This window comes from Phoca vitulina, unplaced genomic scaffold, assembly GCF_004348235.1.
Source record: "Phoca vitulina isolate PV1807 unplaced genomic scaffold, GSC_HSeal_1.0 scaffold47, whole genome shotgun sequence".
Taxonomy (NCBI): Eukaryota; Metazoa; Chordata; class Mammalia; order Carnivora; family Phocidae; genus Phoca; species Phoca vitulina.
This window is the reverse complement of record NW_022589750.1, coordinates 4543344-4571126: the sequence shown is the minus strand read 5'-3', so window position 1 is coordinate 4571126 and position 27783 is coordinate 4543344. Positions and strand designations below refer to the sequence as shown.

The window sequence follows — 27783 nt, the reverse complement described above, 5'->3', positions numbered from 1 at the left end:
ATGAGTGCGAGTTCGGACGCTGAGATGGCAGTTTTTGGCAAAGCCGCTCCCTTCCTCCGAAAATCGGAAAAGGAGCGGATCGAGGCCCAAAACAAGCCCTTCGATGCTAAAACATCGGTCTTTGTCGCGGAGCCCAAGGCCTCCTACGTGAAGAGCACCATACAGAGCAAGGAAGGAGGGAAAGTAACTGTGAAGACAGAAGGTGGAGCAGTAAGTAAACACACGGGGAGAAAACGCTCCCAGTTGTCTTCTTCAGTTTCCTCATTCAAGGTGAAGCTCTAAGCCTCCTGCCACCACAGACACCCTCCTGGTCCGTTATAGATGCCAGATTTGGACGGCAAAGGAGGTTCCCAGCAGTCACCTCGGGTGCCCCCTTCCCGGCTACCCACAGGACTTCAACACACTAGAGTCAGCCACCACCATATCCCTCAACTCCCTACTTCGCATTATAAACCCCCAAACTTGGGGGAAATAGAAGCCAGCTTCTCCTGTCAAGAAACTATTATTTACTTAGCCAAATAATGTATTAGTATCCCCATTACTTCCCCCCAGAAGCTTCTTGTAATGAATGGCCGTGAAAAATAAAAAATTTAACCTATTAAAATAAGAGTTAAAAAGATAAAACTGATAAAAACTGGGAACAGGGGAATATGGGAAGAAAAAAAATCTTTAAAAAAAGGGAGTATCCTAGTTCATCATAGGAGATGGATTTTCTTAGCATCAGACTCTGAAACAAATATAATTTCATGCCTTGATTTAAAGAATACTGAATAAATGAAAAGTGTCAGTAATTATAGTTTTATAAGCAAAACAGACAAACCAACCCTACATCCCACCATTAATACAATGTGGTCTCTCGCTTTACTTGCCAGACTCTAACTGTCAGGGAGGACCAAGTCTTCCCCATGAACCCTCCCAAATTTGACAAGATCGAGGACATGGCCATGATGACCCATCTGCACGAGCCTGGAGTGCTGTACAACCTCAAAGAGCGTTACGCAGCCTGGATGATCTACGTGAGCGCCCTTCAGCATCTCCCTATTCCATCCATCTCTCTGAGTAAAGACAAGATCCACATGTCACATTTTCTGGTTTTCTCAGACCTACTCGGGCCTCTTCTGCGTCACCGTGAACCCCTACAAGTGGCTGCCGGTGTACAACCCCGAGGTGGTGGCCGCCTACCGAGGCAAGAAGCGCCAGGAGGCCCCGCCCCACATCTTCTCCATCTCTGACAACGCCTATCAGTTCATGCTGACAGGTGAGTGACACAACTATTTATGTGCAAAAATGTAGAAACAGAACCTTTAACAAGCAGGCTCTGTCTGGGCCCTGATTATAATAATACATTGCAGCCACATGGGGCTTCACTGTATTCAAGGAACTTCCAGAGCTCCAGTGTCATATATGCTTCCCAGCAGCCATCCCCATTTTAGAGAGAGGAAAGGGAAGCTGGTTGAGCTCACTGACCTGCCCAAGCTAACCCAGCTAGTAAGCGGAAGCCAGGCGGAAACAATTAGCAGACCTCTGTAAACGCGTCTGCCGATTTCCCATAGGTTTTCATTTCTGATTCAACAGAAGAAAAGTTCAAATCAATTATTTTAAAATAAGCACATCCACAGCAATCAAGGAAAATAGTTACCAGCTACAGCTGGAAAGCTTTGTAATTCTTATCTTTATCGTTAAACGACACAGCTAATAGTGCCAGCATTTGGGGTAGAACACGGGTAAAGAAAGAGCTACCACTTTCCTCCCGAAGATTCTGAAGCATTTTCCTATTAGAATGGAAGAAAATAAAAATACCTCTTCCTCTGAAATTATTTTTGAAATCCTATCAAAGTCTGTTATTCCTGTCTTATCAAAGCATAAACAAACAGCTCTGATATGCATTACAGGCCCAAGTACAGCATTTAAACCTTTTATTTTCACACACCAAATGTACTGCCTTTGGAAATATTCTGAATTCCAGAGTTTCCTGTTGTTCCATAGGGTTTTGGAAACTGAGAGGGTTTTGTTCGTTTTTGGTTTTTGTTTGTGTTGCTGAACTTGTTTTTAAGTTGTCTGTTAAAGGAGGAGAGAAGAGAAAGGAATAAAATAGGAATCTTCCATTACAAATTGGCCAGCAATTCCACAAGGATTTCATGCCAGTAAACTGTTCTTTGGTCGTCAGCAGAAGCTAGCTACCTTCCAGAAATGATCCAAAGGCTGGCTCGTTTCGGAGGGTTTAATACTCAGCAGCTGCACTTACTCTGCTTTGTACACCACCACCCCTATGCCAAGGTCTCCACTCCCCAAGCTTTGGGGCTGCTCCAAATTCAAGATCACTTATGGCTCCCAAACGTGATTTGCATATAAAACCGTGCTAAACTGTGGCATTTGACCTGGTTCATGTTATTTTAGCATCGCCAAAAGAGACTAGAACTTTTCTTATCAGTGCTCCCATGAGATGTGATATGATCTTTCATAATTTTTCTGCTATTGGAAAATCAATTTGACTATGTTCTAAAATCTGTATCTACTGCTCTGAAGAGAACTCTGAAGTTCCCTAAAGTCTATATGCACATCGAAATAACATCCAGATTTGTATCTATTTCTCTGATAGATTTTTAGATTTGAGAATCCACTCAAATAGAACTGGAGATTTAACATATCAGAAAATTGGTATAAATCCAACATATCAGTCATATAACTAGTGACAATGTCTGTTTTTATTATTTAGAAATGTACATAAAATTAAAAGGAATATAAGACTAAATGAACATATTTACAATTCCAGATCCCTTCCCTATTTAGTGTTACCAGCAGTCAAATTAGTCATATCAAGAGCTGGGAGGAGGCCAGGTAGCAGAAAAATACATAAAGTGGCAGTCAGAAGACCTGAATACCTTTGACCTTATTAACAAGCTCTGTAATTATTATTCGAAAAGTCACTGATTCCTCTCTGGGTCTCGGCTTCTTTATCTGTTAAATAAAAGAGTTGGCCTCGGGAATTTTTCTAAGATCCCTCATGACTTCAAAATTCTATTAATTCTTACTGAAGTATTGATAGATGACATTATAGGATGCCTGGGATTTTCTTTAAAATAATCCAGGAAGAATGGGACAGGAGTATAGAGGATATAAAATTGGCCAAGTGATGATAATTGTTGAAGCTGTATGATGGAGACATGGGGGCTCTCTATGTTATTGTCTCTACTTGGTATCTGTTTGAAATTTATCATCACAAAGTTTTTAAAATTAATAAGATACAAAAGGAAACAGATGATAGCTTGCCTCTCATTGTCACAAATTTTACTCCAAGAGCCAAGTACTCTTGGGGGACTAATCACAAAACCAAAATCATAAGTGACATCTTGCAAATGTTAAAAGAACAAGCTGTGTTTGATCTAAACTGACTCAATAATCTTTATATCAAATGTTCTTTTTCTTTTTTAACTGCTGGTCTTGACTTCTCTTTCACAGATCGTGAGAACCAGTCCATCTTGATCACGTACGTGATTCTTCCCTTCTCTGGTTTTGATTGTCTTAGACATAGACAACATGAGCTGTAGTAGTTCTGATCTTTTCTCTGGTCTCTGTTTGACAGCGGAGAATCTGGTGCAGGGAAGACCGTGAACACCAAGCGTGTCATCCAGTACTTTGCAACAATTGCAGTCACTGGGGACAAGAAGAAGGAGGAAGCTACCTCTGGCAAAATGCGGGTAGGTCTGGGGTCAGACTCAAGACTCTTGGGGCTCTGAGGAATTCTGTAGCCCCAGAGGTGAGGACCGCTCTTGCCTTTGCAGGGGACCCTTGAAGATCAAATCATCAGCGCCAACCCCCTACTGGAGGCCTTTGGCAACGCCAAGACCGTGAGGAATGACAACTCCTCTCGCTTTGTAAGTCTCCTGGTCACAGAGGGGTCTTCTCGGTCCTTCCATGCTAGAGAAAGCACGTCTGAATTATCATTTCGATTGCATCCTTCTGTGTGCTTCAACTTTTCAATACTAAATAATCTTTCTCTTTTCAAGGGTAAATTCATTCGAATCCACTTTGGTACCACAGGGAAGCTAGCTTCTGCAGATATTGAAACATGTGAGTAACAGGACCACCAAAAATCAAAAGACAGACGAGTGATTTCATGTGCAGGATATTCAGGAACACTTGGCGTGTGCTGAGCCTGCTGCCAGTGTTGCCCATGAGCTAATGCCAGACTTATCCATAAATCCACTGTGTGCTCCATCAACCTCAATGGAGACTGGCGGTTCTGGAGCACATTCTGAAATTCCTGCCACAGAAGCAACTTTGGTATTTTTTCCAGGACAAACACTTGGGCTACTTCGGGTTCCTATGAGTTACCTACAGGTTTACAATATTTCTCTGTGACTTGCTCTTCATCTGAGCTTTGGTAGGTGTTTCTAAGTAACCGCTCACCACAAAGTCTCAGGTGACGTGAGGAAGGAAGAGATATTACAGATCAATAATAACACAGAGGTCACAGGTCCCCCATATTAAAAGCTTATTTTTACTAGAGCAGATAGGTTTCAGTCTCTACTCTTAGATAGTGAGAAACTTAGGCAGTTACCATATGTATTTGGAATTCTTATATCCAGCACCAAGAGGATCAGAAATCTCAATGGAGTCTAATGTAATGTTCCCAGTCTCAGCAAAGACACCGAGGTTCATTTAATATTTCAGCAGCATTGGGGTGCCAGGGTGGCTCAGTTGGCTGAACATCCAACTCTTGATTTTGGCTCGTGATCTCAGAGTCATGAGGTCGAGCACCATGACAGGCTCTGCACTGAGTGCGGAGCCTGCTTAAGATTCTCTTTCTCCCTCTCCCTCTGCCCCTCGCCCCACCTCACTCCTTTCCCTCCCTCCCTCTCCCCCATCTAAAGTGTGTGTGTGTGTGTGTGTGTGTGTGTGTGTGTGTATTTCAGCAGCATTGATTTTTTTTCTAATTTAGTATCTATTTCTATTTCCAGATCTTCTAGAAAAGTCCAGAGTTACTTTCCAGCTGAAGGCAGAAAGAAGCTACCATATTTTTTACCAGATCACTTCCAATAAGAAGCCAGATCTGATTGGTAAGGAATTTATAGATGAACATTAAATTTATAGATGAACATTAATATTTTTATTAACAATTTCTAATGTAAATGTATACCCTGAATTATATGTACCCAGAAATGCTCCTGATCACCACCAACCCATATGACTATGCCTTCGTCAGTCAAGGGGAAATCACGGTCCCCAGCATTGATGACCAAGAAGAGCTGATGGCCACAGATGTAAGTCACACACACACACACACACACTGTAAAAAAAATTCCATTATGTGCAGGAACAGCCCACTGTAGGTGTGGTTACCCTAGGACACAGTATAAATTCTCCAAAATAAGTTAGTCTCTTCTGCCCTAATCTTTGTTCTGTCATTTCTCCTGGAAGAGTGCCATTGACATCCTGGGCTTCACTCCTGAAGAGAAAGTCTCCATCTACAAGCTCACAGGGGCTGTGATGCATTATGGGAACATGAAGTTCAAGCAGAAGCAGCGGGAGGAGCAGGCCGAGCCAGATGGCACCGAAGGTACCAGATGAACCTCCTTCTGGGTCTGAATTAAAGAATATGGCAGAAAAAAAAAAAAAAAGCCTATTCTAAACTCACATCTCCATCACAGCTGAACTTCTGAAGAGCATATACATTATCTACACACACCGCACACTTTCCTCACCCCCCTTCCTCCCTTGTGTGTCCATATCTCCATCATTTCTAAGCAGCCCAAATAAGTTAAAACGAACCCTAATAGGCGCTTATAAAAACATATCTAAAAAGCACAACCGGGGCCAGATCGTGAGAGAGAAAAAGAGATGGCACAGTGCTCCTGCTCTGCCGTGGCAACGGGGCCTGTGTACGCGAGCCAACCTGGCACGTGAGCCTCCTTCAGCACTAGCTAGGTGAACTAGTGGCTGGCGAGACAGGAGCTGCCCAGCACAAAGCTGGGGGCGAAGGGTGTCCCTAGACATCTGTGCACATGTGTGCTCTGTCTATATATAAACCCGCAGGCACTCTAGGCAGTCAGATAAAAAAAGAACTGAGAAAGAAAGTCCTGTATTCCATGTGCGGAACATAAAGGACCTACCGAGGAAGCTAAAGTTGTCTGCTCTTTGAAGCCTTTCTGACCCCCACCCCCCGGCTTGACACATTCTCTCCCTCCTCTAAACTTTTCAGCAGTTACTGTGGTACCTGACCTGTGGCATTTACGTTACAGTCCTTGGCACAATTTCAGAAAGAGACTCCGTAGGGGGCACATAGTGAAATTTAATACCTACATTTTCAGATAATGAAACTGAACAAGTGGGTTTAACTTGGGAGGAGTAAAACTGAAATAAGGATCCAAATATTGGGACTTCTATCTCTCCCTAACAGCAAGTATTATGATGTATTTACCTTTTCCCTCCAACCACACCTAATGTGTCTGCCTTAAGAGCAGGCACCATGGCCTTTGCTTACATGAAGTGTTGCCATAAACACTGGACACGTTAACTCTTGATGAATTTCTCAAAAGCTACTTGCAATAATCCCCAAAGACCAGTGTAACTGACTATTTATTAGCAAGTATGAGCTCTAATGTACGGGGAACCTCATCTGACCTTCTATAGAATTACTTAAAGCTTTTTATTTAAATAATAAAGAGAATGGATTGGAGAAAAATACAAAAATTAGGTAAAAGGGGATATCCACCATTAAACAACATTTCTTGAATTGTGACTCTGCAGTTGCTGACAAGGCAGCCTATCTCCAGAGTCTGAACTCTGCTGACCTGCTCAAAGCCCTCTGCTACCCCAGGGTCAAGGTCGGCAATGAGTACGTCACCAAAGGCCAGACTGTGCAGCAGGTGAGTGCATGACCTCATTGAATGACACCCGTCCCAGGCCTTCACAGCATGTCTTCAGCAGCATCAACAATCACTACTCTGTCCATGAAGGTGTACAACGCGGTGGGCGCTCTGGCCAAGGCCGTCTACGAAAAGATGTTCCTGTGGATGGTCACCCGCATCAACCAGCAGCTAGACACCAAGCAGCCCAGACAGTACTTCATCGGGGTCTTGGACATCGCCGGCTTTGAGATCTTTGACGTGAGTTGTCTTCACATTAACAAAAAGTGACGGGCGCCTGGGTGGCTCAGTCATTAAGCGTCTGCCTTCGGCTCAGCTCATGATCCCAGGGTCCTGGAATCGAGCCCCACATCAGGCTCCCTGCTCGGCAGGAAGCCTGCTTCTCCCTCTCCCACTCCCCCTGCTTGTGTTCCCTCTCTCGCTGTGTCTCTCTCTGTCAAATAAATAAAATATTAAAAAAAAAAAAAAGTGAGAGAAAAACAACGTGGGCTCTGACATACGAGGCATTCCTGTACATTTACAGTGTCCACATTGCTTCCTCCAACACTGCACCCAGAACAGGAACTACCTCCCCCATATCTAGCCAATACCAGAAATGTAATGATAACCATAACTGGCATTTGTGGAGGAGTGAGAGTATTTCTGGCACTCCACTAAGCACTTCAAAATGTTACCTCATTTAATCTTCAAAACAACCCATGAAAGGGTAACGAATATTACTATTAATTACATGTGGAGAAACAGAGATGCAGGAAAACGGAAACCCTTGCTAAAGATCCCACAGCCATTTAAGGCAAAGCCAGGACAAGAACCCAGACGTGTAGACAGGGCATCTCCCATGGAGGAGAAAGCACACAGGTCATGGTCTCTCCTGTTCCAAGTTCATCTGACACGTACTATTTCACCTCTGGGGTATCAGCTGCATCATGTGTAAAATGCGGGTGTAAATTATTACAAAGACTCTTTCAGATCATCAATTACTACACCACATCAGGTCCCTATCACAGACCTGGCAAAGGGAATTTGCCAGATGTTTGATATGAAGACGAGACAAACTTGCCTATTATTCCACTTTGTACATCAACTAAAAGGTCTCAGGAGAAGCTTTTCTTATGTGACAGCCAAGAGTGAAAATATGAACTTTATCCTGAATTGGAGAGTGGGGTGGTAAAAGAAGTGAAACTTTCCAATCAATTACTTTCACCCTTAAATCCAAACCATAACTCAAGGGGACCATGGTTGTACTTTTAATGTACGCTTTTGCTATGCAATCTTAGAGCTGGGAAGGGGTAGATCCTACCAGAAGTCTTGCGTATAATTGATACCTGTGCCTTTAAATAATGCCCAGAATTCATAATAAAGGCTCATGTCAAAAAAAATGATCGTTTTTTCCCTTGGGACTTCTGAAAGAACAACAATTAGTTTAAATTTTATTTCATTACTGTATTTCATATTTTTTCAATAAAAGAATTTTTCAGTAATGAATTTTACTGCTAAAAAGTCCATTTAATGTTGAAAATTTTGTTTTATGCAGTTCAACAGCCTGGAGCAGCTGTGCATCAACTTCACCAACGAGAAGCTGCAACAGTTCTTCAACCACCACATGTTCGTGCTGGAGCAGGAGGAGTACAAGAAGGAGGGCATCGAGTGGACCTTCATCGACTTTGGGATGGACCTGGCTGCCTGCATCGAGCTCATCGAGAAGGTCTGTTTGACTTTCTTACTTGTTTTGTTAAGTAGGCTCCATGCCCAGCATGCAGCCCAACTCGGGGCTTGAACTTACAATCCTGAGACCAAAACCTGAGCTGAAATCAAGAATCAGACACTTAACCAACAGAGCCGCCCTGGCACCCCAGTCTGTTTGACTTCTTCTTTTTTTTTTTTTTTTTTAAAGATTTTATTTTATTTATTTGACAGCGAGAGACACAGCGAGAAAAGGAATACAAGCAGGGGGAGTGGGAGAGGGAGAAGCAGGCTTCCTGCAGAGCAAGGAGCCCGATGCGGGGCTCGATCCCAGGACCCCGGGATCATGACCTGAGCCGAAGGCAGATGCTTAACAACTGAGCCACCCAGGCGCCCCAGTCTGTTTGACTTCTAAAGAAAGGCAGGCTGCAAGGATAACTTTCCCAAGTGTCTGAAGCAATTCTAGAAAGTATCACTGTGACCTTAGATAGATGGGTATCAGAACAAATAGAATTACTGTTTAAAACTAACTTCCTGGGCGCCTGGGTGGCTCAGATGGTTAAGCGTCTGCCTTCGGCTCAGGTCATGATCCCAGAGTCCTGGGATCGAGTCCCGCATCGGGCTCCCTGCTCCGCGGGAAGTCTGCTTCTCCCTCTGCCTCTCTCTCTCTCTCTCTCTCTCATAAGTAAATAAATAAAATCTTTAAAAAAAAAAAAAGAATAAAACTAACTTCCCCTTTTCAACTTCTACATAAGGAGGATCAGAGTGTTTAGTTTCATTCTGTTCTAGCCAGTTTTGTTCTAACAGCAACTCAAATCTGATTTTAAAGCAGCACTGAAAACTCAATTGAGACGATCTGCTCCACCAGCAGAACTACCTCACTAGTTCTGAATCTATCTCCATTACGATCCAAGACGTCTGCCACATAAATAAATCTTTTTTCTAGATAAAAATTAGTACACATGTAACCCAGCTAGGACCTCTATGAAAGATAATCTGTATGGAAGTCAAGAAGTCTAGTTGCTTATGCTTTTCCATAATCCAACTTTAAGGAGATTAAATACAGAAAATGTTTAAATAAGCTTTGGATTATGTATACTACTAAACTACTGCATATAAAGTAAACATCACTCTTAAGTCAGTAAATCCTTTTCATAACAAAATAAAATAGTAACAGTAGATTAATTTAATAAATGGGCAAAAAGTGTGATAATACAGAACACTTTAACAAACTGCCCACACATGTTGTGCTGAATGACACCTGAAGTTTGTATTCCGCTATTCTTTTAACTGAAAGTGTTGCTATGGACTGGATATGACAAGGAATGGTGGGAAAGTCACTCCAGTGATAAGAAAAGGATTTCTTTGTGAGCTATGACCCTGGTTTACTTTATATACATATTTACTTGGCAGTTCTGATCATTCAATCAGATACAGATACAGCCACCATGTTTGCATCTTTTGGGAAAGATAGGTTGACGCTAATGTCCACCTTTCTGAATTCAGCCACTGGGCATCTTCTCTATCCTGGAAGAGGAGTGCATGTTCCCCAAGGCCACAGACACCTCCTTCAAGAACAAGCTGTATGACCAACACCTGGGCAAGTCGGCCAACTTCCAGAAGCCCAAGGTTGTAAAAGGCAGGGCCGAGGCCCATTTCTCTCTGATCCACTACGCCGGCACCGTGGACTACAACATTGGTGGCTGGCTGGACAAGAACAAGGACCCCCTGAATGACACTGTGGTTGGGCTGTACCAGAAGTCTGCGATGAAGACTCTGGCCAGTCTCTTTTCCACCTACGCTAGTGCTGAAGCAGGTACTTTCTGTGCCCTTAATCTAAATCAAGCCCATTCCCACAAAATGTTCAGATAACATTCCAGCCTCTAGGATTCTGCTCTAATTGATGGGTTTTTCTTTCTACCTCAGATAGTGGCGCAAAGAAAGGTGCTAAGAAGAAGGGCTCTTCGTTCCAGACTGTGTCAGCCCTTTTCAGGGTAAAGTACAAATTTCACCCAAAAACTCTATTCGGTTTCTATGAATTATCATAATTACAGGGTTTAGAATAAATTAGGAGAGAACAGAATGTTCAAATATTCACTCTTATCATGGTAGAACCAAGCAACACTTCTCTTACAGGGTGAGATGCTCTACCCATTATTCTTCATTATGATCATCTGATGTGTTCAGGAATGCCAAAATATCATTAGAAGCTTTCTTACTATGTAATCAGGCTGATTTTTAAAGAAGCATAGCCGAACTTCAAAGCTGTCCCTAAGGAAAGCTGTTATCTTTATTCTACTAATGTTGCCCTTTGAGAATCCTCCTGAGTTCTTCTTTAAAGACATACTCTTTAGCACATCCTTCCCTCAATACACATCTCTGTCCTCTGAGGAGGATTTAATTTTTTGTAATGGCTGAAAATCATCTAAAATCAAGCCTAGTGATTTACATGGATGATTAAGCTAGAAAATATCTCTTAAGATTAAAATAACAAATAATTTTACTACAAATCATGTGATTTTGTTAGGTAGCTTAACAACTGACTCTTCCAAAGGGAAGTGTGTGAAATGTCTAGACTCACGGCTGCTTTGTCAGAATCTGTATGGCTAAGTCTCATTCCTTTTAAAGGATATAACCTGTGACTGAAACAGGAAAACTGGCCTGTTTTTCTTTCTCACTACCAATTTGCATTATCTCACCAAGTAGGCTCTTGCTTCATCAACTTATCCTTGTACATGTCTTCAAGATTAGAAGCCCACAGTACTTATTTTGTTTCCTAATAGTTAACTGAGATATGAAAGAAAGAAAAAAAAAGCAACTCTGCCTTCCCAAAGACTATACCTAAGAAATATTGAGAAATATTTACATGTGAGTTTTCTACAATTGAGTAAAACAACATCATCGGTCATAAGCAACTACTCTATTTCTGGAATAACGCCCCCCAGATGCTTCAGGCTGTGGATCATTCCCAGGCACCCAAGATCCACCCACAGAAGATTATGTAGTAGCATGATTTTAGACTCTTCAAAAAAAAAAGGAAAACAGTACAAACAAGAAGTCACAGGTCCCAGGGATAATAATAACCTCGAGGAAGGAACAGCAAAGGTGGGACAAGGGCTAACCTAGGTTCCCAGTGTAAACTACAACTGTGAAAATTACTAGCACTGAGACAGATGGAAGAGGCTTTAGAGGTCATCTCAACTCTTTTCAGATTAAGGCCCAGAGAGACGAATGGGATTTTACAGAGTCAAGCAGCTCATTAGTGGCAGGATGAGACCACAGTCTTTTGTCTTCTAATTCCCAGTTGAGAACAATTCCTGTGCATTAAGGCTACGAGATTTGCAGTTTGTTTATAGAATAGATCCTAGTTGTTATAAATGAATACCTTGGAGAGCTGCAATTCTTCCCAGCACTTTGGCCTTGTGGTTATTTGGCAGGCTAGAACTCTGGAGACCTTAAAAATACAGAGCAATTGAAGCCTCGGAGGCTTATACCTAACAGTTAAAGGAGTGCCTAGGTTCACTCCAAATAATTACAAAAAAGCAATCTGAGATAAAACTTTCTCATCAAGTCCCTTCTGTCTGGTTTTCTAGGAAAATCTAAATAAACTGATGACCAACCTGAGGAGCACTCACCCCCACTTTGTACGGTGCATCATCCCCAATGAAACCAAGACTCCAGGTAAGACCCTTCTGATGCCCAAACAAGCTCCAGGGTGTTTGCTTTAGACCATGAAATAAGGCATGCATTCCTCCTCTCAGGGGCCATGGAGCATGAACTTGTCCTGCACCAGCTGCGGTGTAACGGTGTGCTGGAAGGGATCCGCATCTGCAGGAAGGGGTTCCCAAGCAGGATCCTTTATGGGGATTTTAAACAAAGGCCAGTCTCTCTTTGTTGTATTTCACTGAATGCTGTGAACATTTTATCATCTTAATTGTTGTCCTCTGTTCATCACACTTCATGTGCCCTGTTTAGTAAATACTGTAAAATTAAGAAGTCAAATAATACAGTCTTGTGGTAGTAGGACAGGATAATAGTTCGAAGAGGTGGTATTTCTTACAAATAGGAAGGACACACGCATTAGACTACAGAAAAATCATACTGTTTTACTATCTGAACTTAAAGGACAGCTGGATTTTCTACTTTTACTTTTTCTCTCAGATTTTTGGGGTCATTTGGTTTCCCCATATAATCATACGGCCCTAATCATTCTTTTCTTTGTTTGACTGAACAGATACAAAGTTTTAAATGCAAGTGCTATTCCAGAAGGACAGTTCATCGACAGCAAGAAGGCTTCTGAGAAACTTCTTGCCTCTATTGATATTGATCACACCCAGTATAAATTTGGACATACCAAGGTATAGCTGTCATTTATTCCTACCTGATCCACACCGTTCTGCCATTTCTGTGTCTCCTGTACCACGGGGAAGACTCGGGATTCTCCTTTTTCCCAGGTTTTCTTCAAAGCTGGCCTTCTGGGTCTTCTGGAAGAAATGAGAGATGAAAAGTTGGCCCAGATTATAACAAGAACTCAAGCCGTCTGCAGGGGATTCCTAATGAGGGCTGAATATCAGAAGATGTTGCAAAGGAGGTAACAACAGTGCAGATTATCCGAATTGTAAGGTCCCTTTGGGACTATCACTCAGCCTTTCTCATTTATTAACACTCATTTTGTGGCTAATACATGCTTCTCGTGCAGTTCAGAACTCACTCCTACAACATATCTGCCCTTGCTTAACCCCTCATACTTGCACTCCCTCCAATTTCTCCCTGTCCATCCCCCTCACATAGAGCTGCCAGAATAATCTGCAATAAGCACAGTTTTCACCATGCTGTAGCTCGTCTGTGGCTCCCCTGGCCTCCCATGACAAATCCGTGTTGCCTTGAGTAGCTGTCAAGGCTCTCTGTATTCCCCAGTACATCTGTCATGCCCAACCACACAGCCTTTTCCAGCCGGCCTGAACAATTTGCTTATCTCCTGTTTTCATGTTTGCCCCAGCCCTTCCCCCTCATCCTAATTTACCTATTTACCAATTCAGAACTTGCACTTTTCCTTTCTCCAATGAGCCTCATCCAGCTGTATCTACCCAGCACTGATGCACTCCCTGCCCCCCCGACACACACACACACATTTTGCATTCATTTTGCCCCTCTGTGCTTATTTGGATTTGTATTATAAGTGTTCCCAAATCCTTCCCATGTGTCTACATTATGGTTTGTGTCATGGTATTTGCCTTCTCAGAGTCATGGTTCTTGTAATTTGGACCTATACAGAAAGAGAATTTACATTTTATTTTTTTTTTTTTTTTTTTAAATGTTTTGTTTTTTTTTAAAGATTTTATTTATTTATTTGAGAGAGAGAATGAGATACAGAGAGCATGAGAGGGGGGAGGGTCAGAGGGAGAAGCAGACTCCCTGCTGAGCAGGGAGCCCGATGTGGGACTCGATCCCGGGACTCCAGGATCATGACCTGAGCCGAAGGCAGTCGCTTAACCAACTGAGCCACCCAGGCGCCCCCAAGAGAATTTACATTTTAATAAGCTTGAAGAGGCATACAGCAAACCTTGCTAGTCTAGTGCTACACTTTGCAGAAGGAGCATCTTTTATTACTATTTAAAAATTGTACTTAGATAAAACAAATTTGGGTGCTCAATGCACGCTAAATCACCTGTAGATATTAACAGTCTAATTAAGTAAATAAGAATGAGGCATTTGAAATAATCTGAGGAAAGCCAGTACGTTATGTGAAAAAGCTAACAAAAGTTTACGAGTGGGTAATTCAGTGTTAATCAAAATAAGACGAAAGGCTCCAAGAAAGATGTGCTAAATCCTAAATTCCTCCAGTGGGGCAAATCAGAAAGCACCCAATGTCATCTCACAGCTCACTCTGTAGGCCAACAGCCCATGGCACAACCAACTCACAAATGCCACGTCCACTCCCAAATCACCAATATTGTAATATCTCAAATGATCTTAAATTGGTTTGTGTTTCTCATACGTGCAAAGTATTCCCACTCTAAGTCTGTTCCTTTGCTAGTGTGGTAAGGGTCTTGAGAACACAAAATTACTCAATATGAGCAGTACACATTAGCAAAGTGGTTACACTGAGCACTACTATGAGTGTGTCTGTGTCTCTATAAAGCCTGCAGTTAACATATACAAAATCTGATATATCATTTACACCTGGGGGAGCATCACAAGGGGAACTTGTGTGTAAAAAAAACGCCAACAATAACACTGCCCCTATTGAATCGATCTACACTGATATTTTTACGTCATTTCAGAGAAGCCCTTTTCTGCATCCAGTACAATGTACGTGCGTTCATGAACGTCAAGCACTGGCCCTGGATGAAACTCTTCTTCAAGATCAAGCCTCTCCTCAAGAGCGCGGAGACTGAGAAGGAAATGGCCACCATGAAGGAAGAGTTTCAGAAAACCAAAGATGAGCTCGCCAAGTCAGAGGCAAAAAGGAAGGAACTGGAGGAAAAAATGGTCACTCTCTTAAAAGAGAAAAATGACCTGCAGCTCCAGGTTCAATCTGTGAGTATTCTGTATTCTGAATGCAACATGTTACTGAAGCGTTTCTAGAAGGCATACATACTTCGGATTTACAAAGAGCTTTGTCTTGAAAAAGAAAAATCTCAAATTACTTTTTTTTAGTATTTCACGTATCTTTCCGTAGTCCTATGAGGAAGATACACACAGTGACTTCTGAATTACAAATGGAAAAGGGAGGACTGAAGAACATATTCAATAATATCACAAATCTAGCAGCCATGAAGGAAGCAGTTTAAAGGCGATGCCCCAGATCGCAGCCAGATATCTTACCCATTTGCCTTGCATGCTTCATCCCAGCCTTACAAGGATCATCCTATTCTCTGAACGCAAGTCTGAGACTGTATTGAAATTAAAGAAAGACCATTATTCTTTTTTAATTCAATTAGCCAACATATAGTATTTCATTAGTTTCAGAGGTAGAATTCAGTGATTCATCAGTTGCATATAACACCCAGTGCTCATCACATCAGGTGCCCTCTTTAATGCCCATCACCCAGTTACCCCATCCCTCCACTCCTCTCCCCTCCAGCAACCCTCAGTTTGTTTCCTATAGTTAAGAGTCTCTCATGGTTTGTCTCCCTCTCTGATTTCTTCCCAGTCAGTTTCCCCTCCCTTCCCCTATCATCCTCTGCGCTGTTTTTTATATTCCACATATGAGTGAAACCATATGATAACTGTCTTTCTCTGTTTCACTTATTTCACTCAGCATAATCTCCTCCAGTCCCATCCATGTTGATGTAAAAGTTGGGTATTCATCCTTTCTGATGGCTGAATAATATTCCATTGTATATATGTACCACATCTTCTTTATCCATCTGTTGAGGACATCTAGGCTCTTTCCACAGTTTGGCTATTGTGGACATTGCTGCTATAAACACTGAGGTGCAGGTGCCCCTTATTCTTATTTCTCTCCATCCTTACCCCTGAGATTTAGCTCAATAAATCTGTTTGCAGTTATGTGAGCTGAGCAACCAGAGTGTAAGGTAGAGCCAAGTTCCCTCTGTGATTCTTCCTTTGACAGACATCCCGAGTTCTTAAGGCTTCTGTTTTCTAGCTCGGGAAGAAGTTGTAATCAGGGTGGGGGATAGTCTGGACCAGTGCTCTGGCCAAGCATAACCTCCCATTTCCATGGTCCAAAAGCCCACCAGTGTCATGAAGAAACCTGTGAAAGGGATAGTCTTCCTAAAATCTTTAAGCTATTTTCAACTTTCCCTTCTGATACCTTCACTTATGTGAAGGTAAAACACACGACCAACAACCACTTCAGCCTAGCGTCCCTCACAGTTCTTATCATCAGTCAGTGAGTAAACACTGACTGAATACATCACTATTAAAAATAAAAGCACAGGAACCCTGAGAAGTCCCCATTATCATCCATTTAAGCATTTAAAAAACATAAGCTATGAACAAAACAAACACTGACTGAAAAGTTAAAGAAATTCCCCAGGCCAGAGTAATCTAATAAGGCTGAGCTGATTTTTATTTGAGTTCTTCAGTCACTCATAGAAACTGTATGGAGCTATGTAATGCCTCAAAATTACACATTCTTGTGTGTTCTAAAATTCATGTTGAGACTAATAGGTGATCCTTAAAATACAAATGAAAACTGTGGACATTTACAGCACTGCTATGGACTATCAGGAAGGTTGTAAGTGTATAACAAATGGTGCATGGAAATGTATTCACAGGCATAAAATTACTTAAGTTCCTTTTCCTTTCCTTTTTAAATTCAGTCTAACAACTAGTTGCTTGAAGTGAACAGGGAATGATCAAAACCAAATCTAACCAATCTAAGTCAGAATCTTTGGGGACGCCTGGGTGGCTCAGTCAGTTAAGTGTCTGCCTTCGGCTCAGGTCATGATCCCAGGGTCCTGGGATCGAGTCCCGTGTCAGGCTCCCTGCTCAGTGGGGAGCCTGCTTCTCCCTCTGCCTGCCACTCCCCCTGCTTGTGCTCTCTCTCTGACAAATAAGATCTTTAAAAAAAAAATCTTTGAATATCACAGCTGAAATGTTCCTAGTGATCATTTATTCCCACCCCCTCAACTACATATGAGAAAACTGAGGATAAAGGAATAAAGTAAATGTGCCTACATTCATCCATATGGAGACAATACTGAGACAAGACCTCAGGCTTCCTGTGGCCTATCACTCTTCTAGACACTACTTTATAGTCGACTGATTCAATCCAATCATTTTTCAGATTAATTTGCTTCTAAGTCTATAGTCTTGCTTTTAATTAGATCCATTTCTCCAGGCCACATAATAATGTTCAATTAAGTTTAATTTATATTCACACTGAAAAAGTCACCAGAAGTCAGCAAACACTACTATTTTGTGCAAAGAACAAGTTCAAAATCGTAACAAACTCTCTAAAGACCTTAATGAATCTCTCCACAGGAAGCTGACGCCTTGGCTGATGCAGAGGAAAGGTGTGAGCAACTGATTAAAAACAAAATCCAGCTGGAGGCCAAGATCAAGGAGGTGACTGAGAGAGCAGAGGATGAGGAGGAGATCAACGCCGAGCTGACGGCCAAGAAGAGGAAACTGGAGGACGAGTGTTCAGAGCTCAAGAAAGACATTGACGACCTTGAGCTGACCCTGGCCAAGGTTGAAAAGGAGAAGCATGCCACGGAGAACAAGGTAGGAATCATATTCTGTTCCACCATATAGAGGTTCTGCCACCCTACTAAGATGCTTTAGCACAGCTATCATTTCTCTTTTTAATTTTTCAAGGTGAAAAACCTCACAGAAGAGATGGCAGGCCTGGACGAAACCATCGCAAAGTTGACCAAGGAGAAGAAGGCCCTCCAAGAGGCCCACCAACAGACCCTGGATGATCTGCAGACAGAAGAAGACAAAGTCAACACCCTGACCAAAGCTAAAACCAAGCTAGAGCAGCAAGTGGATGATGTAAGTGTGTTTTTGATATCCATTTGAAGGATTTTTTTAAACACACTTTCAATGTTTAACATATTTTCCTTTCTCGTTAGCTTGAAGGGTCTCTAGAGCAAGAAAAGAAACTTCGCATGGATCTAGAAAGAGCAAAGAGGAAACTGGAGGGTGACCTAAAATTGGCCCAAGAATCCACAATGGATGTAGAAAATGACAAGCAGCAACTTGATGAGAAACTCAAAAAGTAGGAACTCCAGAAAAAAATTCCATGTGATATCATCTTTCAATTCATGAGTACTAATATGTCTTATTCTTCTGTCTACAGGAAAGAATTTGAAATCAGCCATCTGCTAAGCAAAATTGAAGATGAGCAGGCAGGAGAAATTCAACTACAGAAGAAGATCAAAGAGCTGCAGGTGAACCATCTCACCTTCATTTTTTTCTGTACCCCGAAAACCCTGAGATTGAGATGAGTTTATGTTAATGTTGATGTGTCACTCCCAGGCCCACATCGAGGAGCTGGAGGAGGAAATTGAGGCAGAGCGGGCCTCCCAGGCCAAAGCAGAGAAGCAGCGCTCTGATCTCTCCCGGGAACTGGAGGAGATCAGCGAGCGCCTGGAAGAAGCTGGCGGGGCCACTTCTGCCCAGATTGAGATGAACAAGAAGTGCGAGGCTGAGTTCCAGAAACTTCGCCGGGACCTGGAGGAGGCCACCCTACAGCAAGAAGCCACGGCGGCCGCACTCCGGAAGAAGCACGCGGACAGCGTGGCCGAGCTCGGGGAGCAGATAGACAACCTGCAGAAGGTCAAGCAGAAGCTGGAGAAGGAGAAGAGCGAACTGAAGATGGAGATCGATGACCTCGCCAGTAATGCAGAGGCCATTTCCAAAGCAAAGGTACCCAATACCAACTCTAAATGATGTTCATTAATAACCTGATAGAACACTCATTGTTCTGTCACTAAACACTGTTTCTGGCAGTTTATAGCACTAATATTTCTTATTACAATATATTCCATTCTACTTCATTTTTGTTAGTGCTTGCTTATGACCTATTAAGACTGTTTCAAAATCTACTTTAAGTGTCAGTATCATTGGAAAAAATGAACGGGCTCCAACAATGGCCACGTCAGGGACATCCCTCACTCACCATGCTTGAATCTTACCCTGTCCCATCAAGTTGGTGCCATAACTTTCTACTCACACTTGAATTTATTCACTCTAAAAATACTTGAAGACTCAAGTTTTAACTTTTTTTTTACTGCGTTCAGTGTCTCATCTTTCACTGCCACATATCCTGTAGGGGAACCTTGAAAAGATGTGTCGCACTCTGGAAGATCAGGTGAGTGAACTTAAGACCAAAGAAGAGGAGCAGCAGCGGCTGATCAATGACCTGACGGCTCAGAGAGCACGTCTGCAGACAGAAGCAGGTGAGGACCTTTCTCTGGGCCCTGAAACTACAAACTAGATAAAAGTGATTCCAGAGGTTCTGGAGAAATAGCACTATTCCCTCCCATCTTAGAGGGGAATAAACAAACTGGTAGACTCTGCTGAGCAGGTCAGAAAGAATGCAAAGCAAGAACTGGAAGAATAGTTTACTTGTTACACTTCTGTGGCATTTCTGCTTTTTGCCTCCAGTTCTAACCAGTTCTATACTCATATTTAGAAGCAAATAAAATATATTTAATATATATATGTAAGTATATAGTTATACATATATATATATATATATATATGAAAGCTTAAGCTTATTTCTATGCCATTAACCAATTCATTTTCTTCTATTATTCCTAGGTGAATATTCCCGACAATTAGACGAGAAAGATGCTTTAGTCTCTCAGCTTTCAAGAAGCAAACAAGCATCTACACAGCAGATCGAGGAGCTGAAACATCAGCTGGAGGAAGAAACTAAAGTGAGTTTTACCAAAGATCTTGGCTGAGTAAATCCAAGCATGTCCAGTTACGTTCTACTCTGGGTATGTAAATTATGTGTCACTGAATAAATGAATTTAAGTCACTGAACTAGTCCTTCTGCAGGCCAAAAACGCCCTGGCCCATGCCCTGCAGTCCTCCCGCCACGACTGTGACCTGCTGCGGGAACAGTATGAGGAGGAGCAGGAATCCAAGGCCGAGCTGCAGAGGGCGCTGTCCAAGGCCAACAGCGAGGTGGCCCAGTGGAGGACCAAATACGAGACGGACGCCATCCAGCGCACAGAGGAGCTGGAGGAGGCCAAGTACGGGCTGTGAACACTGGGGGAGGAAGAGGACATGGTTTCCTAGGTGCACAACTCAGCAACTCCCAGAAACACTATGATGATGATGTTGATGATGGTAACATAATAGTAATAGCAGACACTAAATTTACTGAGCACGCGCTACACGTCAAGTACTATAAATACACATTAGCTCATTTAGTTTTCATAGCAACTTCATGTTTTATCCCTGTGTTACAGATGAGGAAACAGGCTGTGAGAGGTTAACCAACAAACCCAAGGGCACATGATTAATAGATAGTACAGCTAGGATAGAATCAGATATTCTGATTCCAGAGCCCACCTTCTTAAGTACTGCAGTAGGAAGATACAGCTCTTCAAACTCATGCTGGAGGCCACCAAACTGTACATAATGTCCAGGGCTGGTCTAAATAAAATAAAGCCTTAGCCTGTGTATAGACCAAAGAGGACCTTCAAGTAGATCTTCTTGGGCTTCAGGGCGAAAGGCTTTTCTGTACCATAAAGATGTAGAGTTGGCACACAATGGGGAATGAAGAATGTAGGTGATTCAGAAGGAAAAAAGAAAACCCGCCTTGCTTAAACTGTCCTGATTTATCCATCAATTTCTTTCTCTGGTGAGAACTCCAAATATATATGAAAAGAAACTACTTTTCTTTAGGGAAAAAGTACATAAAATGAAAGAGAAAGTCTGAGAAAGCAAATGAATATGCTCAGTACATTTTTGCCCAATAAAATATCTAGTTAGCCTCAAATCCTTTTTGGAATGAGATGAGATATATAAATCAATCAATAAAATTGTCCTGGATAATCATTTTCTGCAACTCAATCAAAAGTCCTGAAAACCCCGAATTATTTATATAGTAAGACACATACAATGGAGCACTAACAGCAGCCTCTAAGAACTGAATCCAGGTGCTCACCACTTTGGACCTTTTCATGCAGGACCGATGGAGAAAGCAGCTCTGGCTGCCACAGTTTGGATAACCATATCTTATCTGCCATTATAGAAGCAGAACCATCAAAGGACGTTATTGCTTGCCCCTGTTCCAGAGCACTCTCCTTAACTGCCTGGCTAACGTTTCAGGAAGAAGCTGGCCCAGCATCTGCAAGAAGCCGAGGAGCACGTAGAAGCCGTGAACGCAAAATGCGCTTCCCTTGAGAAGACAAAGCAGCGGCTCCAGAATGAGGTGGAGGACCTCATGCTGGACGTGGAGAGAACCAACGCGGCCTGCGCCGCCCTGGACAAGAAGCAGAGGAACTTCGACAAGGTGGCCCGGCCTGCTTAAACTTCATCGTTTACTGGGTCTCCCTTTCTCCTTGCAGCGGCTGACAATTTGCTGCTTTTCAGGTCCTGGCAGAGTGGAAACAGAAGTATGAGGAAACTCAGGCTGAACTTGAGGCCTCCCAGAAGGAGGCCCGTGCGCTCAGCACTGAGCTGTTCAAGGTCAAGAATGCCTATGAGGAATCCCTGGATCAAGTGGAAACCCTAAAGCGGGAGAACAAGAACTTGCAGCGTGAGTGCTCTTGAACTTCCGTACCTCCAACAGCCCTGGCAAGACCCTTCCATGTTGCATGAGTCTGACCACCCCTCCCTTATCTGTTCACCCACAGAGGAGATTTCTGACCTCACTGAGCAGATTGCTGAGGGAGGGAAGCAAATCCATGAATTGGAGAAAATAAAGAAGCAAGTGGAACAAGAGAAATGTGACATTCAGGCTGCCTTAGAGGAAGCAGAGGTACATATTATTATGTTGTTCGGGAAAATCAAAGACATGGGTGAAAACACTCAAAGTAGGTGATGGATCCATTATTACAGAGCTTGTGAGAATATGAACTTGTACAGCCTTTATGAAGGACAAGCCTTAAAAATGTAATACTATGACCCATCAATTCTGTAAGAAAATTATCTCAAATGGAGGTAAATCTTTAAGCACAAAGATGTCCAATCCAAGAACAAGATGAAGCTAACTATGGGAAATTCATATGCTGCAATTGTATATGGCCATTAAATATAATATGGGGAAATATTTATGGTAGACAATAATTTTAAAGCAAACACACATAAATATATATACTACAATTTCATGATGCAAAAATATATATATAAGTAGGAAAAAGTCTAGAAAAAATGTACCACATTTAAATGGTCATCTTTGGATGGGGTGCACAATAGGTTTCTCTTTGTTTTTATATATTGCCCCATGTTCTACACTGTATATTTTGTAATCAGAAAAATGTTTTTAAATTGAGAATTTCTACAAACACATAAACATTTTAATGTATAAAACAGACTGAGAGTTCATGCTTACTACATGAGTTTAACTATAAGTTTTGTTAGTACTCACATGAATAATACTTACATAGCACTTCATACTTTATAAAGCACCTTTATTACAGAGCTGCCCTATATAATCTATGACTGAATAAACAAGAAAAAAAATGATTTACCTAACAGGCTCCTGGAACTGTTGTTTTACTTTGTAAAATCAGACAAACTGATGTTAGTAAGAATTTGGCTCACAAGGGAATACACTCCAAATATTCAAGTTATTTTCCATTATTAATTGATCACTGTTTTGTTAAGGCATCTCTTGAACATGAAGAGGGAAAGATCCTGCGCATCCAGCTGGAGTTGAACCAAGTCAAGTCTGAAGTTGACAGGAAAATTGCTGAAAAGGATGAGGAAATCAACCAGCTGAAGAGAAACCACATCAGAGTGGTGGAGTCGATGCAGAGCACCCTGGATGCTGAGATCAGGAGCAGGAATGATGCTCTCAGAGTCAAGAAGAAGATGGAGGGAGACCTCGATGAGATGGAAATCCAGCTGAACCATGCCAACCGCTTGGCTGCAGAGAGTTTGAGGAACTACAGGAACACCCAAGGCATCTTGAAGGTAAATGGGTCCACATAAACAGCTAAGTCAGGGAAGTGACCTGTCCTCCATTCAGCAAAACATCTTCGTGTTAAACAATCCAGTTTTTTCATTTAACAAATTATACAGCTCACAGTATGGAGACAGCTAAATTAAATATGCATAGAATATATTTTTACAGAAATGCTATATAAAAGAACAAACAGAAACCCAGAGATAAGCTTTGATATGAGAGAAAGTACAAAACTTTGGTACCAATAAGCCTGAGGCTGAGCCTTAGTTGTGTTACTTACTGGCTGCCTGATTTTAGGCAAATGATTTAACCTCTCAGAACCTCTGCTGCTGCTTCTACAAAATAAGAATGAAACTATCCACTTCACAGGGTTCCTGTGAGAATCAAATGAGATAACAGATGTCAGGTACTAGGGAGAGCATATGGAAAATGCTCTATAAGTGACATTAGTTACTTGCACATGAAAAAATAACCAGTTAATGGCATAAATAGAATGAGACTCTGTCTCCTGATCACTCTCGCTCACCTAAGCTGGTGACATCACCATTTGCACACTCATTCAAATGACAGGCCTGTCACTTCCTGCTCCTGGCACCAGTACATTCTTCCAGTTCACCTCCTGGGATGTTCACATCCTCTTCAGAGTGTCTAAGGTTTTGTGTTGTTTTGTTTTTTGTTTTGTTTTTGTTTTGTTTTTTTTACTTAACAGGACACCCAGCTACATCTGGATGACACTCTCCGGGGCCAGGAGGACCTGAAGGAGCAGCTGGCCATGGTGGAGCGCAGAGCCAACCTGCTGCAGGCCGAGATCGAGGAGCTGCGGGTCACTCTGGAGCAGACGGAGAGGAGCAGGAAAATCGCAGAACAGGAGCTCCTGGACGCCAGTGAGAGGGTCCAGCTCCTGCACACCCAGGTAAGACCCCCCATCAGACAAATGCTGGTGTACTGTTAAGTGATGGATGAGAATTATAGTATGGAAATACTCCATTTTTATAAATATGTGTATATTAAAAAAAGGATGGGGGATATGCTCTAAAATATTAACTGCAGTTATCTTGGAAAGATGGGATTGTAGGCAATTTTTTGGTGTGTGTTCCTATACGTCTTTTTAAAGATTTTCTACCCAAAAAAGGAGAGAGTTTTATTTAAAGATAAAGTTTGGCTCTTTAGGTTTTGAAAACCATGATACAGAATAAACTTGAATAAAGATGATTTGTTAACTCCAGAATCCAAAAATGTGCCACGTAGTATTTCTCATCAGGAGTCCACACATTTAGCATTGTGTTTACTGTCCGTGAGTCTTGCAGGACACTGCTGATTTGCCTGGACATTAAATGCAGTAACACCAGGTAGTCATTTTAACAAGCAAAAATACCTACCTCCAAAGGTTTCCAAATACCCGTTGAGGCAGTGTTGATTCCCTTTGAGAAGCACTGGGTTAAAATTTTAATAAAATGTTTTCCTAAAACTAATTCAGTATTCCCCCAGGGAGCAAACCATGAAAGTTAACAGAGAACAGATCCTTTCTAACTGAAAAAGTCCCAATGCCAGGCACTCACAAAAAGAATCAATTATTTTCTATTATTTCCAACCTTTTAAGGATAGAATACTAGTAATGTCTAATTGAAATATAATTGAAAGAGCAATTAATTAATATAGGCATTCTCAAATCTCAAAAGTCCTTATGCATAAATTAGACACTGAGACAGTTGGGGGGGCTGTTCCAACCTTTCAAATGATTAATATTTTGCACTGGACAAATATTTAAACTTGAGTAAACTGTTGCCGTCAGGTCCCCTGCATAAGCCAACAAGTAAGGCATCTGTAAAATCCTACGTTGGCAAATAACAAGTCTTATAAATTTCCATTGACTACTTTTAACAGAACACCAGCCTGATCAACACCAAGAAGAAATTGGAAAATGATGTTTCACAACTCCAGAGTGAAGTGGAAGAAGTCATTCAAGAATCACGCAATGCAGAAGAGAAGGCCAAGAAGGCCATCACTGATGTGAGCAAGCTAAGCACTGGTTTTTCTGATACACGTGTGTTGCCTGCCATTACTAGGTTTCCTTATTATCTTGGTGTATTTTCTAAATAGGCAGCCATGATGGCTGAGGAGCTGAAGAAGGAGCAGGACACCAGCGCCCACCTGGAGCGCATGAAGAAGAACATGGAGCAGACGGTGAAGGACCTGCAGCACCGTCTGGATGAGGCTGAGCAGCTGGCCCTGAAGGGTGGGAAGAAGCAGATCCAGAAACTGGAGGCCAGGGTGGGTCTCTCAATCTCTCTGAATCTGGGAAGGGGAAAAGGGCACTCCCTCTATCTTTCTCTCTCTACATATTGATGCCCATCTTTGTCCTGAGGCTGAGGACATCCGCCCAATATCTTCAGCAGGTCCTGAGCTAATTAATATCCCCCAAGACTGGCTGTGTACATATCTTTCTTGGTTGCAGGTACGTGAGCTTGAAGGAGAGGTTGAAAGTGAGCAGAAACGTAATGCTGAGGCTGTTAAAGGTTTGCGGAAACATGAGAGAAGAGTAAAGGAACTCACCTACCAGGTAAAGGGAATAACTTTCTAGAAAATCCAGACTTCCTGCCCAAAGGGAAACTGACAATCTGGTAACTGTTTATGTGGTGCTCACAAACAGATCCACCTGAACTCGATATATAAATATAAGGGGCAAATGATAAAATTGCTTATCTCAGACCCTTTCCTAAGCTAGGAAAGGCATGGAAGTCTTTAGAAAATAGCATACCAGAGAAAAGGATACAGGTTTTAAAGCCAGATAAACTGGGTATTAGTCTTAATTTGGCCCCTCTTAATTTTTGAATGTGGGTAGGTTACTTAACACTCTAAACCTTAGTTTCATTCCCTATAAAACAGAGTAACAGCATGTACTCTCCGGAGTAGGGAGGCGAGAATCAGAGAAGATGTGTAGAATTCCCTAACACAGCACCTGCACAGAGTGAACATTCAGCAAGAACGGCTACTGTTAATACTATGGAGGAAGGCTCAGAGTTGACCAAGTTTACCCCAGGCCCACCTGCCATCATATCAAAGTGGTTTATTTTACCACTTGTAGGAGGCTCATTTCATTGTACTGAATGCAGACTATTTTTTCAAACCCCCAGACGGAGGAAGACCGCAAGAATGTTCTCAGGCTGCAGGACTTGGTAGATAAGTTACAGGCGAAGGTGAAATCATACAAGAGACAAGCTGAGGAGGCTGTGAGTATCTTTAACCCCTTGAGGGAGGAAGAAAACTTCTTTTGGGGTAGAAAGTATATTAAGAGAATGTGTCAACGAGAAAAAAAGCACAGTAAGAATATACCACTCATATTTTTTAATTGTTTTGTTTTTTAATTTAAATTCAATTAATATACCACTCATATTTTAAGAGAGAGATTATAAACATGAATTTACCTCCAAACCCTGATTACAGAATAAGACTTTAAGAGGAGATATTTTTATTATTAAGCATTTTGTAAGGGTTGAGGAGAAAAAAACAGTAACCTACCTTGATAGCTGCGAAGACTATACTATCACAACTGTGGTCCATGATAAATACTCCTCTCCCTCTAGAAATGCACAAAATCAAGTGTTCTCAAGAGCCAAACATAAATCTTTTACCCCAGCTGACTCCTTCATATACTACCAGTATCATCAGGGGCTCATCTCTCCACATGTACTGTGGCAAATAAGGACATGCTAGAAGATTCTCCAGCCTCACTTTTCCTGATTGTTCCCCATTCTTCCAGACACAATGTGGTAGGTCGGAAGTAGACAGTAAGTTAGGAGAGGGAAGAAGGAAGGGAAAGGCTCAAATGGTAATAAGTAAAACCAACAGATGCATGCTTCTTCTCAGACCCACTTTTTCCCTTTCTCTGTATACCAGAGTCAAAACATATGACAAAACTTGTTAAGTGAGGTTGTCTCAAAGTTGAAATTTGACCTTGTATTTACTTACTAAACTCTGTCAGGGTACATGGCTCTCTTCCTTCTTTCTACCCAGTCCATGCATCACAAATAGATTTCATGTACACATGGGTTTGACACGCTAAGGTTGTCCTTCCACTCTAAAAGTGTTTCTTTTTTCATTCATTAGAGTGAAAAAAAATACACAACTGAAGTCACAAGTTCTGTCCAGATTTAAAGTCAGACATGGCAAACACCATAAGAAGGACATATCTGAGTTGAGGAAATAATCCTGTTTGGTGACAAGCGCAGTGAGAACCACAAAGTCTAATTCTCACAATTTTATCTTTCCTCTTAGGAGGAACAATCCAACACTAATCTTGCTAAATTCCGCAAGCTCCAGCACGAGCTAGAGGAGGCTGAGGAACGGGCTGACATTGCCGAGTCCCAGGTCAACAAGCTACGGGCGAAGAGCCGGGAGGTTCACACGAAAGTCAGTGCAGAGTGAACACGTCTGCCTGATGCTGCCAAGGGGCTGAAGAAATGCACAAAATGTGCTATTCTGGGCCACTTATGATGTTTATTTTTCTCTTAATGTTGAGTAAACTCTAGTAAACTTATAAATTAAACCAAACTCATTTTTTCATTTGCAAACTTATTTACTCTTAAATACAGTTCTCACCTATTTTTTAATACTATATATGGCTTTGCAAAGCATTCGATATTTTGTACTTCCATTACCACGCAG

The 27783-nt window shown here is 41.9% G+C and overlaps 1 protein-coding gene across 3 annotated transcripts; it reads left to right on the top strand.

Moving 5' to 3' along the window:
• On the top strand, positions 1–27783 carry MYH8 (myosin heavy chain 8). Of its 3 annotated transcripts, none has more exons than XM_032431991.1 (38): positions 1–210; positions 873–1016; positions 1102–1258; positions 3460–3487; positions 3584–3698; positions 3783–3875; positions 4008–4071; positions 4962–5060; positions 5161–5264; positions 5422–5560; positions 6751–6869; positions 6960–7109; positions 8404–8574; positions 10059–10363; positions 10471–10546; positions 12146–12233; positions 12314–12431; positions 12787–12910; positions 13007–13143; positions 14837–15092; positions 17508–17750; positions 17844–18020; positions 18101–18246; positions 18328–18418; positions 18507–18896; positions 19303–19429; positions 19794–19912; positions 20037–20233; positions 21318–21501; positions 21582–21747; positions 21845–21969; positions 22818–23126; positions 23828–24031; positions 25003–25128; positions 25219–25389; positions 25574–25678; positions 26253–26348; positions 27394–27783. In XM_032431991.1, the coding sequence occupies exons 1-38, from the start codon at positions 1–3 to the stop codon at positions 27541–27543; spliced, it is 5823 nt and encodes a 1940-aa protein (XP_032287882.1). In that variant the 3' UTR covers positions 27544–27783. The 3 variants fall into 3 exon arrangements, with proteins under 3 accessions (XP_032287882.1, XP_032287880.1, XP_032287881.1); XM_032431989.1 differs by having other exon boundaries at positions 10059–10368; positions 10479–10546; XM_032431990.1 differs by having other exon boundaries at positions 10059–10377; positions 10479–10546.

Excerpts from the sequence above, each read along its gene's own strand:
- MYH8 (XM_032431990.1), top strand. The coding sequence starts at position 1 with ATGAGTGCGAGTTCGGACGCTGAGATGGCAGTTTTTGGCAAAGCCGCT. Across the intron at positions 7,110-8,403 it reads CCGGCTTTGAGATCTTTGAC|TTCAACAGCCTGGAGCAGCT; the intron begins GTGAGTTGTCTT and ends TGTTTTATGCAG. Across the intron at positions 17,751-17,843 it reads AGCATGCCACGGAGAACAAG|GTGAAAAACCTCACAGAAGA; the intron begins GTAGGAATCATA and ends TAATTTTTCAAG.